The sequence below is a fragment of the Thermobia domestica genome, chromosome 9 (genome assembly GCF_964235325.1).
Source record: "Thermobia domestica chromosome 9, izTheDome1.hap1.1, whole genome shotgun sequence".
Taxonomy (NCBI): Eukaryota; Metazoa; Arthropoda; class Insecta; order Zygentoma; family Lepismatidae; genus Thermobia; species Thermobia domestica.
In genome coordinates, this window is record NC_137462.1 from 34,783,409 (window position 1) to 34,798,564 (window position 15,156).

General features: G+C 34.8%; 1 protein-coding gene across 7 annotated transcripts in view; it reads right to left on the reverse strand.

Annotated features, from left to right (window-relative positions):
* Positions 1–15,106, reverse strand: part of Syx1A (Syntaxin 1A) — a 229,222-nt gene extending 214,116 nt beyond the window's left edge. For 5 of the 7 annotated variants that reach the window (XR_014133021.1, XR_014133020.1, XM_081770867.1 and 2 more), the window contains exon 1: positions 14,896–15,106. Coding sequence is in view for 3 of the 7 variants with exons in the window: in XM_081770867.1 (XP_081626993.1) it covers positions 14,896–14,928 (33 nt within the window). In the remaining 4 variants the exon portion in view is untranslated. The remainder of the gene's footprint in view (positions 1–14,895) is intronic. The other 2 variants (XR_014133023.1, XR_014133022.1) reach the window with 1 other exon arrangement.
* Positions 15,107–15,156: the final 50 nt, after the last annotated feature.

The window sequence follows — 15,156 nt, forward strand, 5'->3', positions numbered from 1 at the left end:
TATTATATATATATATTTGTTACTTTTGTTCTACATTGAGGGTAAAAATGAGTGAAAGCAAATATTAAAATTACACAAAATTTAGGCTCAAAATAGGCACTTGAAAATGGCCGATTTTAAAACCAGGAGTATACTCGTTCAAGATATGAATAAAAGTGTTTTATTGTTTGTGTCACTTTTTCAAGACTTATTGGTGTAAATAAAGATAAAACGAAAGTTTACGACATGTTGTATACAGTTTGTTCAATTTATTGAAATTTAGGGTGAAGAAAATTTAGTATGAAATGTTTTATATTAAAAAAAAAAAAAGAAAAAAAATATTAAAATCCCGAATATATACATTCTACAATAAGTATTCCCAAATTATACTACGTAGAATATTATGCAAAAGTAAAGAAAATATATATTCTAATGCATGTCAATTTATTTTAAAATATTTTAGAATACAATATCACATTGATGTATGGAAGACTATAAAACTGGATAGAAGTTACTGTCCATGTTCTCTAGTAAGCGTGATAAAATAACTAAACATTCAATTCAATTCATATTGCAGAGATTGCAATATTATGCAAGAAAATGCTATTAATTCGAAAAACAGATGCATCGAAGTTAATGTTTGATACGCTGTACATGTACCATTTTACTATGGTCATTATGTAAATAATTAATTGCCTGAACTGCAAATTACTAACTAAAACTGGTGAAATGAAAGTTGACAACATCTAGCGAACATTTATGCACAGTACTTAGCCGAATGCAAACAACGTAAGAATTTGTTGTTTAAATTTAGTCAGGTTTTATTGAGCTGCACGAATATTCTCGTGATCATAATTTATATGCAAAATAAAAATCCGGAGATAATTCGTGATTTTAAGTTAAGCGGTTGAAACATCAAATCATATTTTCGATAAAGTGGATACTTTCAAATATCTAGGATCAATATTAATATACCAAAATAATATCACGAAGAAATTAAATGTCGACTAAAAGCACGGAATTCGTGTTATGATTAAGTTCATGATCTTTTGTCACTGGGAATTCTATCGAGGAATTTGAAGCTTGAAATAAAATAAAATAATAATCATGCCTGTTGTGCTGTAGGGATGCGAAACATGGTCGCTTACTCTGATGGAAGAACGCAGACTGAAAGTATTTGAAAACAAGATCCTGAGGCAAATATTCGGACCCAAGAGGAACGAGAATGGGGAATGGCCGAAACTTCATAACGTGGAACTACATAATTTATACCGTTTATCTAACATTGTTAGGGTCATCAATTCTAATAATCTCAGTTGGGCAGGTCATATAGCCAGAATGAAAGAAAGTAGGTACGCTTTCGAAGTTTTAACTGAAAGTCCAATCGGAAACGGCCATTAGGAAGACCTAGACGCAGATGAGAGGACAATATTAAGATGGAACTCGCAGAAATAGGAATACAAAGTAGAAACTAGATCCAGTTGGTTAAGGATAGAACTCAATGCAGAGCTTTACTGAACGCGGCATTGAATCTCCGGGTTTAACAGCTCATAGATTTAGTTAGTTAGAAGTTAGTTAATTACAAAATATTATATTATATTTCCAAATGTTTTTCTAATGGAGATCATTACTCAATGTTCTACGGACCACCCTACTCTTGTACTTTTCGAAAGTAAATTTACGATTTTTAGGTTTTGGCTTCGGCTATATATCGGTACACTTAATTTTAAAAATAGCATTAAGTATCATCATCATCATAAGTATTCTGCCCTTACTGGCAGGCCACTTGCAGCAGCTGAGAAGCTTCCATGAGAAGTATTAAGTAAAATTTCCTTATTTCATATTGATATTAACAGAAGAAAATTTAGTTTCCCCCCCCCCCCTATAACTGAAGTCTATCGAAAATATTTTATAATAATACATCTATATAAAGCTACTAGCATATTGTCCGTTCTTCACATGGGAAGAATTAGTTTCATTTTTGACCTCAAAACTGTCACCAATCAACTTAGGAACCCCCAAAACTATGCATTCGACATTATTATCAGTCATTTTCAATTACTTTTACATGTCACCATCCCCCTTAGGAGTGCTAATGGGGGCTATATTTGGATTTAAACGGCATTCGAAGTGTCACTGTCGAAGTGTAAGTGTTCTAGGGATTAAACCCACTAACCCCCAAAACTATGGATTTGACACTAATATCGGTCACCTTAGATCATTTTTATATATCTCCCCTCCCCTAAGTTGCACCGTCAAAGTGACATGATGGATAAATATTACGTAAAAACGACAGCAGCTAATAGAAAATTGAATTATATCGCAGCTCCTGAATTTTCGGAATGGGACCTGTCAGATAACAAAATGCTCTTGTGGTGGTGATGATCCCTTAGTAATGGTGGATGCTTAGTTTATTTATTTAAATGTTCGTTTCTATTTCTAGCCTGTGAATAAATGTGAAACCAACAAAATATTGTCCGAAAACCATTAGTATATTTTTTAGAATCGTATAGTTTAACATTTAACTGATTCTTGATTAATAAATAGTACGGACTAGGGCTTAAACTTTATCGTACGCTCCTTTCTTATTTTAAAACAAGTTAACATTGATTAATACGATTAGACCGCATCTTTCAAACTTTTTTTTTTAAGTGGGGACCATTTTTATTATTCATAATTTTTTATAGACCATCTTGCTAGTGTCTCTCCGAAAACAAATTTAAAATCTTTATATCTTTTGAACAAACGTTCCAATTACGTTTTAAAAATAGTATTAAAAAACACTGTTATTTTATATTGGTACTAATAGAAGAAAATACCCAGGGCAGATTTAGGGGATGCACCTGTCCCTTCCGTTGTAAATATACTCTAAAATGAGAAACTAGCAGTGAAAACAGCAACATTTTCCGAAACTATCTGCTGTCATGTTTCAGTTTGGAGTTTTGCAAAAGCTCCAGTCGATTTTCTGAAGGTTGAACGAAACGAATTCACTAAGCAAAGCAAAATAACATTTGTCAAGTAGGGAAGGAAATAGAAGCCGGGAAGAGAGAACAATTTTTCCTACACATCAAATGCAACCCTCTTTAAAATACTCTCCCTCCCTCCGTTCTATGTATCAGCGTCGTCAGGTGTAATATATATATATAGCCACATGTCACTTTGAAGAGTTTTAATGAGACTGGTTATTCTGGAAGTTATGTTGAACCCCTTACCCTCAGAAAATCCTGGATACAACCCTGAAAATACCTATTAGTATTTTAAATACAATAACTGAAGATTTGATTTTTAGTTTAGCGTCCCTTTCAGCAGCGAGCCTATACGAGACGTAGACTTAAAGCTTAACGTCGAATCCGAAGTACATGAGCTCCACCGGGAATCGAACCCAAGTCTCCCATGCCAAAGGCCCATACGCTAACCGCTTAGCCACGACGGAACTAAAGTAATTGACTAGCAAGGATATAATAAGGTATTAGAATTTCTATAATCTTTACTTTATTAAATTGGATAATTTATACCAGTGGTTGCCAAACTTCTGAAGCTTCTGAGCTATCGTTCTGTTTTTAAATCCTGCTGTGAGTTACTAACCAAAATAATTACCAACTACAAACAATATCTACAATCCTCTAAACACCAGTAGAAGGAAGGGGACATCGCACTCAACTTTCTAGTTATTTCTTAATTTAAACTGCCACGCTACACAGTTTCTACTAAACTACTTTTTGATTAGGATTAGGAATTAAGATGCTGGGCTTGTCACCCATGGCCATGTTAGCCCGTCACGTATGAGGGATCAGTCCTTCGATGATCACAGTACCCAGAGAACTGAGTAAGAAGAAAGAAATGGGGAAGGAAGGAATCGGTTTGGAAGCATTGTGTTCGGTACCATCCCGGCATTTGTATGCTGTGAATAAGGAAAACCCTGAAAAACCTCATTCAGGACGGCTGTCCTGGTGTGTGGGGTTCATGATTCGATCCCAGCTTCCCATAAGTAGGCTTAAGCCTTTCTTTACTATTTTCTCTGAATACATACACACTGTACAAATTAGGAAATGAAAATCTCTGAATAAAGCAAATTAATTACAACCTCCCTTGTTAAGAGATTTTTCTTTCTTTTTAGAAATTCCTAAAGTAAAGCAAAGCTAGTATGAATCAGATAGTTATAAAAAACGATACTATTTATTTTCTGTGAAGTTGGTTTTGCACGAGTTTTTCATAGTACTGAATCTTGCATGTGAACTTGGAAACACGTGCAGACATCTCCAACCAACCGGAGGGCCGCGGTGGCTCAGTGGTAGAGCGGTCACCCCTGGTACACGGAGTTCTTGGTTCGATCCCAGCTCGCGCCAAGTGAGCTTTGTTGTGGAAAAACACCGTGTGCATGGATTTCCTCGGGTTTTCCCGTTTCCTCCCACTTTCTTCATTCATTTCTCAGCATCGCCTCCTTTAGCGTAACCGGCATAACCGAGGGAAGTAAAACTTAAAGATTTCATTTCATTTTCCAACTCGGCCGATCACCAGTGGGCGCATGAGGCGGCTAGGTACATACTGGTGTTGTGACCTTGTCACCAATTCAACAAGGGAACAAAGACTGAATACAGTTCTGTGTGCGCTTAGGGAAAACATCTGAAATGTTCAAAACTAACAAAAATATTTCAGATGTTTATAAGGACAACTGCTTCCCTCGTTGTCCTGTTTTTGAATGGTATCTAAGATGTTCAATGCTGGCATAAGTCTGTGGAAGATGACGAGCGCCCAGCTCCAAGCAGGTCTGTCAGAAGAAATGAAATGGTTGACAAGTTCGGAATATAATTTTTCGTGGGGATAAATAAAGTGACTGCTCGTCAAATAATAACGAAACACTTAAAGAAACGGAAGCAGAACTGGATTCGGTAACGAAATGCGTCACTGGTACCGAGACTGTCACTAATATGATCCTGAAACGAAAAGGCAACCCATGAAAAAGGCAGGCAAAAGCAAATCGAAAGTGAAAGTCATGCTCATTGTATTCTTTCATATCAATGGCCTGATCCTGACTAAATGGGTACTATCAAGTCAGATAGTGAATAACCAGTTTTTGAAGAAGTTTCTGTGAAGCTGCTACGTGAGAAAGAAAATGTCCTTCTTGTGGAAGAACAATGAATGGATTGTGAATCATGTCAATGCTCCTTCGCATACTGCTTTAACCGTTAAGTAGTTTGTAGCAATAAGAAGACTCCAGTGATGGAACACCCACCTTATTAGCTGGACTTGGCACTACGAATTTTTTTTCTTCTTCCAGAAGTGCCCTTACACCAACTCGTTTTCCGACTTGGGAAGAGATAAAGCAGAAAACGGCAGCGGTACTCAACACTATGACAAATGAAGATTTCCGTAACTGCTTCCAACAATGAAGACTCCACTTGCAAACGTGGATAGAGAGGCAAGGGGATTATATTGAACCGGATCACCTTTAATTTGTAAGTTTGTAATAATAAACCGTACTTTTGGCACCAGTCCCATTAATTTTTAGCCAGATCCCGTATTTGGAAACTTTTTGAGTAAAATATACTTTATTTTGAAGTAAAATTCTACAGTATTACCATTTAACGGGGAAAAAATTGTCCAAACACCAAATATATATATATATATATATATATATATATATATAAAAAGAAATCAAATAAACCTCACATTCATTACTGAACTACTCATTGTTGATTTTCCTTTTCAATTAATGCAGTAAGCTAGTTCTGAAATATATAAATAGCTATATGCATTCCTTAAAAATATCTTCAGAAAGTAATCAAGTCAAGTTACATATTTAACGGCAAAATTTGTGATAGCTGGAAAGTATCATTCACCTAGTATACCACGGGCAGAAATTACTAACCCTCAGGTGTCTCTTGACATATTAAGTTTTATTTGATAACATGTTCGATGCTGGCCACTAATATCAAATTATTATTACAATCACCTCAATTGTTAATCGCCTTTTGTTGCTTTGTTGCTCTGTTACTTAGAGATTTCATCTTCAAATGATTAAAACATGCTTATTATTTCTTGTTTTAACAAACAGTAAAATTGACAAGTAACTTCCCAAGGTATGTATGAAAATTATATGATTTTGCATTGTGAAATAAATTAGTTGCTCCTCTAATGTATTCAGCTCGCTGTACCCTGTTAAGTTAAAATTGTGCTTAAGATTTTTTTTAAAAATAAATAGTTCGCCCACCATCTACCTTCCTAGAATGCTTAAAGCTAAATATAATTAAGGCTCTTGTCCTGTTTTGAAGTAATTAAACTGAAACTTTTTTTTAAAAGTTGCAATTAAATTGTCATAACAGTTTTAAACCGGCAAAATGCCTACATGCTAGCATCAACTATAGGCATCAGGCAGGCAGCAACACCAATTAGCGCTACTGTTACCAGGAATTTGCGTTACTTATAGACTGAGACGTTTCCATTCAATGCTAAGAATAAGCAGGAGACAAGTTACTGCTACACATTAGGTATTGCTGATAACTCAAATACATGTTACTTGAAGTTACCGCCTTTCTATCTGGAATGTCGAAGTTCGACAGGGTGTCTTTATGTATCGAAGAGCACACAGGAATTCTACTTTCTTTAATAAGCCTTTAATTTTATATCTATGGCCTTGAATAAAAATTTCCTGGATTCGATGCAAATACATCTTTTACTGAATTCCTATATTGTAGAAAGTACTTGCAGAGATAATAAGTGTTTATGGAGATTGCACATACTCTGAAAGTAATATTTGTAGTTAAGACAATATTCCGTATTGACTGAATTAGACATATATATATATATTGGATAGTGTAAACTTTAGATTGAAAAGTTTACTGTAGGCATTTATAATGGAAATATGAGTTGAGGAGCTTTGTAATTAGATTATTTATGTTGACACTAGTCTATGAAAAGTAAATTTGATGATGAAATAACTTCTGTCAGCAAAGATTTGCCCAAATGTTTGTGGTGAAAAAAAAAAAAAAAAAATGGTTTTGCTCCGAGCACTTCGTTACTCACGCATTGATCAGTAACCATGAAGTCTATTTCTGGAACAAACATTTCAATAATCAAGGTTCTGCACTTCGAAGTCTTGCTAAATTTTAAGCGAAACGTGCTGCCATCGCCTTCTAGCCTATTAGCAGTGGTGCTATTCAGCCGGTTCGTTGACAAAATCGGGAGTTCTAAAAATGGAAAACAAAACACCTGACTTGTGTCCGCCTTTGTAGAATTCCAAACCCAAACTTAATCATATTTTATCAAAAATCTTGTTATACTGACATTTTCAGGGCAATAAGATAAGAAAGATTGAGATAGAATGAATGAAAATTAACACAATACTGTCACCTTTCTATGATCAAAGTGTTGTGGACCACAAAGAGGTAAGGCTGTTGTATAAATAAAATACGTTCCTTGTGTTTTCTACATCTAAGAACTGAAATTACTTATTAGAATACGAGAAATAGACTAACAACACACACACTCTCCTTCTGCTTTAATATGCTGAAAATAATGCATTGATGACACCGAAGACTTACAATCGATAATGCGTTACATGCAGGAGAAGGAATGGCCATTCTACCGAGAGAAATACAAAACACCTTAGTGTCGTCATGAAACAAAACAAGCTAACCGAGAGTACAATAATGACTAGGACTAAATAAATGTTATAACCTTACAGTGCCAATTATTTATCCCAGTGGGGAGAAGGATGCATAGTCAACGAGTATGACTGACACGGGTGGACGCTGGCATAGAACTTTCAATTTGTAAAGGTGAGAGTGCTGGGGACATAAGACTTTTGTTTAGCTTTCCATTTAATTTTACCTTGTACTACCGTTCTTCTTCTATGGCGATTTCCTTTCATACGTATATATTGCTCTAGTTAATTTGGTTAGGTGTATGATTGGGTCATTAGAAGTTTATGGTTATAGCTGGCTCAAATGACAACCTCGGATGTCTAAAATGGAGAAAGTCAAGAAGAAGAATGAAGTCAAAAATTAAAGCTTTTGGTAGCCGCTCCTACCCTCAGACGTTCAATGTATGAAGAACAATGGAATCTCAGAACTCACAAACTTATTAATTATAACTAACAGTGTATAACACACAAATTATGATACAAGAAAAATAGTTGGCAAATTAAAGAACTACTCTACAATTCATGCGTAGCGAAAATATCACAAAAACTTAACAAATGTGACGGAAACAAGTACATCAAGTGTCAACGTAGCACTTCAAAGACTATAACCCATGAATATTACCACTTAATCTTATAAACAATTGCTTCATAACACAACTGGGCATTTGAACAGTCAGAAATCAAAAATAAGCTGAAAATAAATGCTTATTAAAATTTTTGAAATACAGATCTAGGTCTTGTCAAGGTTGCCTCCATCCAAATTTAACCTTTGTTGGTGTATTCCTGATGACTTTAATCTTCTTAATGCTATGATGAGTATCCCTAAATGGATACATGTTTGGATAAATCTGAAATTACAGAAACATAATTTTTCGGGTCTTATTGATCCTAGAGTCAATATCCCTCTTTATCATATGAGTAGCAACGAATGTCTTTACAGCGACACATAAGATCCATAAAACCCTACATATACGCAATTCTTAATATAGTTTATGATCTATAATTGGTTTCTCTCTTATTTACAGGAGATTTATAACTTGCTTGTAAAAATAGATTTCCTTGCAACTTTTTCGCAGTTAAATGATAATTTTCACCAAAAAAAAAGGGGCGGGGGGGGGGGAGAAAGAGAAATCACGATTATTGACAAACCTTACTACTGAACATCCTAAGGATATTCAAAATTCTATTTCTCAGTTAGAAGTTGTAGGAAGTTACTGAGGAAACTGGTAAAAGATATTCAAACTGTATTATAAGTAATTAATTTGAGATAGAAGGTAAATATTTTACATAAAACATTAATTATTGATGTACTTCTCGCTCGAGTTAAGTTATCGAGTTTTTTTTTTTTTTTTTTTTGTTTTTTTTTTTTTTGTGATATTTTTGTTACACGTGAGTGTTCGATAGTTTGCTAGTAAGTCAAGTGTTTTTCATACCATGATTTGTGTTTTATATCCTGTTACGAATGGACTAAGGATATGTGAGTTCTATGATTTCATTGTTCTTCGCGCATCGAGTGACAGAGACTCGAGGATGACACCAAGAGATACACTTAAAATCGTGTCGCTGGGATAAAATTTGCTTCGTAAAGTTAGTTATATCAATTACTTACACACACACACACACCAAAAGATGGGTGGTCTGTCATTCCTATTATCCTCTTTACTTTAGATTTTTTTTTATCAGTCCTACTTGTAATTCTTAGTTCAGTATTTTTTTTACCCATTCCTACTATCCTTTTTATCTCAGGATCTTTCAAAATTCAGTGGATACAAAAAATCAAGGGAACAGAATTAACACTGCTCTTCTCTCCACTGGAGCCGTTGGTTTCGCAGTCCAAAAAATAACATCCGTAGCCCATATCCAGCTTATTTTAAATCTCAAATGGGGAAGACCACAAAAGGTATAAAATAGAGCCGAATGCACTTAACATACGTACGACTTAATGCAAACGTAGTATTTGGTCTAGGAATTAATTCGTGCGGTTTTACAAAAGATGGCGTAACTAGCTTATTGTCCCATAGTTTCGTTGATCCAAACATGCGTTGAAAACTACTGTCATTGCGCATCTTGTTTAGTATATGTCAGTTGGTTGAAGCGGAAACATTTTTTTCTTCAGCTGAAAATGGCGCATTTTGTGGCTGATAAAGTGTTTTTGCGGGGAGTTCTTCATTTCTTAACATGAAGAAAAGTGCTACCGCAAGTCATCATAATTTGGTGAAAGTGTTTGGTGACCATGCTCTAGCTGAGCGAACGTGTCAGAAGTGGTTTGCACGGTTTAAAGGTGGTGATTTCAGCTTGGAAGACCAAAAGCAATTTGGACAGCCAAAAGAATTTGAAGATGAAGAATTGAGAGCATTGCTTGATCAGGATTCGTGTCAAACGCAGGACGATCTTGCAGAAGCATTTGGAGTTGAGCAAACAACAGTTTCCAAACGCCTCAAAGCCATTGGAATGATTCAAAAGATGTCACATTGGGTTTCACATGAACTAAAAAGAAAGACGTTGAAAGAAGAAAAACCGTTTGCGAATTGCTGCTTGAAAGACAGAAAAGAAAGGGATTTTTGCATCGAATTGGAACTGGTGATGAGAAGTGGATTCATTACGAGAATCCCAAACGAAAAAAGGCCTGGGTGACGCCAGGTGAACCAGGTCCTTCACAACCGAAACGAGATATTCATTGTGCAAAGGTTATGCTGTATATATGGTGGGATTTGAAACGTGTGGTGTACTATGAACTTCTGAAACCTGGTGAAACTATTAATGGACACCGCTATCGACAACAATTAATGCGTTTGAAGCAAGCTCTGGCCTGAAAACGACCAGAATGGAATAACAGGCATAATAAACTTATTTTTCAACATGATAACCAGGGTTGGCTGGTTTAAACCAAAAAACAAAAAAATGTTCGTAAAAATGTGTTTGTAAAATCTTGATGAACACACATTTGTAGGTTATCACGTTTCACTCCCGTATATTATTCGTATTATATTCAGACCTACATTCCCCATTCATTACTCAAAAAGATTATACTACAAAAGCAACTTTTTTTTTTTTTTTTTTACAAGTTTATAAATGTTTATTTTGTGATTTTTTTGTAGTTGTTATTATTGTTATGTAATTGCAATCGAAGAAAAATTCTAAATATTATTTCGTTTCAATGTTTACTATTGATAAAATACATCGAAAATGACGTACTTTTTGTGTGTGTGGTGGTGGTGGGGTCATACAGACCCCACGAGAGGCATTTAGTGAAATAAGTATCTTTATTCACTTTTCGTATTGATATGCAGATTAAGTCGGTGTATTTCTTTAATTTGGACCAATAAAAGTCGTTGTTAACTAACTTGAACTAAATTAGTTCTTCAGTACTCCGTAGTACTTTGAAATTGTTCATATGTAATTCTGTGTAATGGTTTCACTTGTGCAACTGTTTATCTTTTTGTCCTGAAATGACTCTTGACAGTTATATTAAGAAGCATGTAAAGATCAGTGCAACGTATTTTTTTTATCAGGATACCTTCGTGCGTCGGCAGACGTATCGCATTTGTGGCCAATTAGTCCTGGTTCTGAGTTCAAATGGAGGACAATTTCTCTCGGATGTAACTCGAGAAGCGGTTTTTATTCCGCTTTAAGCTTATGTGACCCCTTCCAGCATAACCCGGTTGTTGAATAACAAAATCAAGGCGAAACAAACTTATTTCTGTCCATATATGATATGAATATATGGAGCAAATCATTTAAACCATAAAAACCCGGTTTAAACAAAAAAAACCATGGTTTTTTGTTTTTTTTAAATAAAAACCATGGTTTTTGCCAACCCTGATGATAACGCTCGACTACATGTCGCAAAACCGGTCAAAACCTATATGGAAAATGTCGGATGGAAAATGTTACCCCACCCGCCGTATTCATCAGACATTGTTCCGTCTGACTACTACTTGATCGATTGCATGAATAACTCTTTGATTGGACAGCGGTTCACTTCTTCAGAAAATATCGAAAAATGGATTGCTTCAAAAGATGAGGAATTCTTTCGACACGGAATCCGTAAATTGCCTAAAAGATGGGAGAAAGTAGTAGCTAGCGATGGACAATATTTTTGTTAACGTATTCATTTATTTTGTTTTTGAAATAAAGCTTCATTTTTTTTTAATTAAAAAAACACACGAATTAATTCCTAGACCAAATAATATAAATTTTGTCTGTTTCAGATACGTACGTTATTAACTAAATTAGCAAATTGTTCGAACCCTATACCCCAAGATTGTACTATCATCTCACATTTAGTCATAAATCAAAAATTGGACTAACGAAGCACATCTTACGTTAAAAAGAAAGATTGCATAAAAAAAAAAAGACAGAAAAAGCCTAAAATCCACCAACATGATGTTATTCACCGCAAACTTATTTGGTCAGGATCGAAGTAGGAACTCCACGCACAAGAGGTAAGCGCACCACCAGTGAGAAAACATGCTCCCTATGAATTACAAAAGTTCGCGATACACCGTAACACTGTTTTTATTCAAGTTACGTATTCCATACCATCTATCAGCAAGTAGGCTATGTAAAATATTTGTAACACTGTTTAGCTAAAGCCTAAAAATGGATGCTTGAATTTATTTTGCTTCTTTAGAAATTCTACATAAGCCTACCATCTTGATCAATTGAATTTCATTATCTAAAATTAATAAATGTATGTACTTTCCCGTTCATTTTATAATAACAAAGTGTCATTCTTGAATAATTGTACAGTATGAAATTTATATAACGAGGGCATTAGTTTAGCAGTTGGTTCTAATTATGACAAATGTCTTAAATGGAGTAGGTTAGAGCTTTCTTTTTTTTTTTAGCAGAGCATGCACTAAATGAGGAACTCCATTACTACTTGCAGATTGACTTTAGGAGGGCTCAGTATAATTACAATGTGGACGCATGGCATAATAACTACACTGCACAAAACACGAATCAACTTGTGCTAGGTGGCCACTAAAAACACGAACGCAATCTAACAGAGTCAGAGCAGGAGCGCAGGAGGGGCTCGAGCGTCAGTGAAGGGGCGCGTCCTTAGGGAGCAGTCGCGCCAGCGACTGGCCCATACGCATAAATGTAGATAGTGGAAGAGCACATTTACACATACAATACTTTCATTATCACTCAAAATTCATTTCAATATGCTATGCAGTCTTACTTATATTCACATTTTCATTCCTTTACAAAAAATGTTTCACATCATATTTCACCTATAAATGTTCTATTTGGTAGAACAGTCTGCTCGAGTGAACCCCTAACGAGGCCTAACTTAACGCACAATACCACAGGCAATAAAAGTAACATGAATTTTGGAAATGCAGATGCACCAGACATGCAGTACCAAACTTTTTTTTTTTGTGTGTGTGTGTGTAATTCAACAAGGAACTTAGCCTAACTTCTAGCTTTCATCTGTGTGATCATTATTTAAGGATTATAATCGGTCAATGTTCCGTTAAGGGGGTCCAGTGTCTTTGACACCGCTTCTTTCTATTGATTTTCGTTTGATTACATAATATAACGTTATATTAGGTTAGCTTAGGTCAGGTCAGGTTAGATCAGCTTAAGGGGGTCCAGTGTAGTTTTGGACCCCCTTAACGGAACATGGACCTTATAATCTTCAATATATTTGAAAGAAATACCGTCCAGCTCTTTCGTCATGGTCCGCTATTACTTACATTATTGAAATGTTCCAAATTCTATACTTCAGCAACCAATGATTTATGGCCCTGTCCTAACTCGATTAGATAGCATTCGTGCTTTTTAGTGACCACCTAGTCGATTGTTTTGTTATTATTATTATTTTTTTTTTTTTTTAATATTTTTATTGCACTGTGGTATTTATGCTATAGATCCGAAAGCAGTATTTATACACAAATCGTTAAAAAAAATGTAATTTTTCATTAATTACTTCCGATGGCTCTCTTGAATTCGGTCTACGCGGAGTGATATGTATATTCGCCTAGTGGAAACACTTTACGAATCAGTAAAAAGGAAGTGAAAAAAACATATTTTTTTAAACAATTCTTTCTAGTGGTGCCCCAAAAGTAAACCTGTACGCAATTTATGTCTGGTTATATCACTTAATAGGGTTGAGGACATAAAATATTTAAATATAATGAATGTGAAAAACTTGTTTATGTCGAATCAAGGACAGTGATGCATTTCTAGTTTTTGACTTCGTAGCAACCATATTTGTCATACTGTCAGGTCAACTTTTGCCTTCAAAATATTACCCGTTATTCAAGTGCAAGGATCATTGTTTACCCGACATCCGCAACCCCTCCTTTACGCTATGGCCACAGAATACAACAAAAAGGTACTTAATGTTTGTAAACACTCCTTAGACTGACAGCACCCAATATATTAAGAAGGGAAACATTATGGGTTTTTCTTGTAACTTGGAATAGGTCTAATTATCTGATCGGTTATAATCAAGAAAATCACCACTGAATGAGTTCCTAAGAAGTTGAATCATTCAATAAACTTTCGAAAATAAAACTATTCCCAATGCCCATAATTTACATTTTGTTAAATTTATTCTCTTGTAATTGTTTATATTTTTGTTAAAAGAACATTACAGCAGAACAATACCGACGTTAGTAAGCATTTTAACAAACAAAACATTAGGAAGGCATTTAGTTAGCAGTAAAAATAACATCAGAACCCTTGTGAATATAAATAACTGCACGAAGTTTTGAACACACGAAAGAAGCAAACATGAATGGAGGAAAATATACTTCTAGAAATTGTAAGATCCTCCTTCCAACTGTTTCGTTGCTATATGGAGATAATAATCCTTGAGGTGCTGATATAAAATATTCCCATAACCACTATTATATAGGTTAGGATCTTTATTTTTGAATAATTAAAGAAAACTGATACTATTCAATAACTATCAACAAGAAAACGATTTCTAAACAAGCTATTATCCCATTATTATCTTCAATGTTGATCTCTATTACTCCCGAATGAAACTTGTACCAAAACAACAGGTTCCTGAATTCATACCGAATGTCATTTGGATATTTCCAGGTCAAAACATTTAACTGTTTCTTATTTTTTTAAAGAAACGATTATTTGAAAAAAGTATCATAAGGAATGACTGAGTAAGGCGTGTGGTTTACAAAAATCTTCTTCTGTGTCTTTTATAATCAAATAATAATTGAATATTGAAAATTTATCGTGAAAGGCTTGGCCTCCGTTCAGATAGGATACTAATATTATGAATTGGAAGATTTACTTACCGCTTTAAGAGCTGCTAACCTATCCTTCGTCATGTTTTTAACCTCCCGCTTTACACAGTATGTGGTCCACGAATTTTACGTAGAAATCCCATTCACTGATTTCACCATGAAACCACACGAAAACTAAGAAAACAGACACCACAACCATAAAAATCGATACGCTTACAATTTCGCTGCTTCTGCAGTGTTGGATGGTAATCTTGGGAGTGACGTCATATTGCTGTAAATATTTATTACTTTATACAAGGTTATAGCTAATAA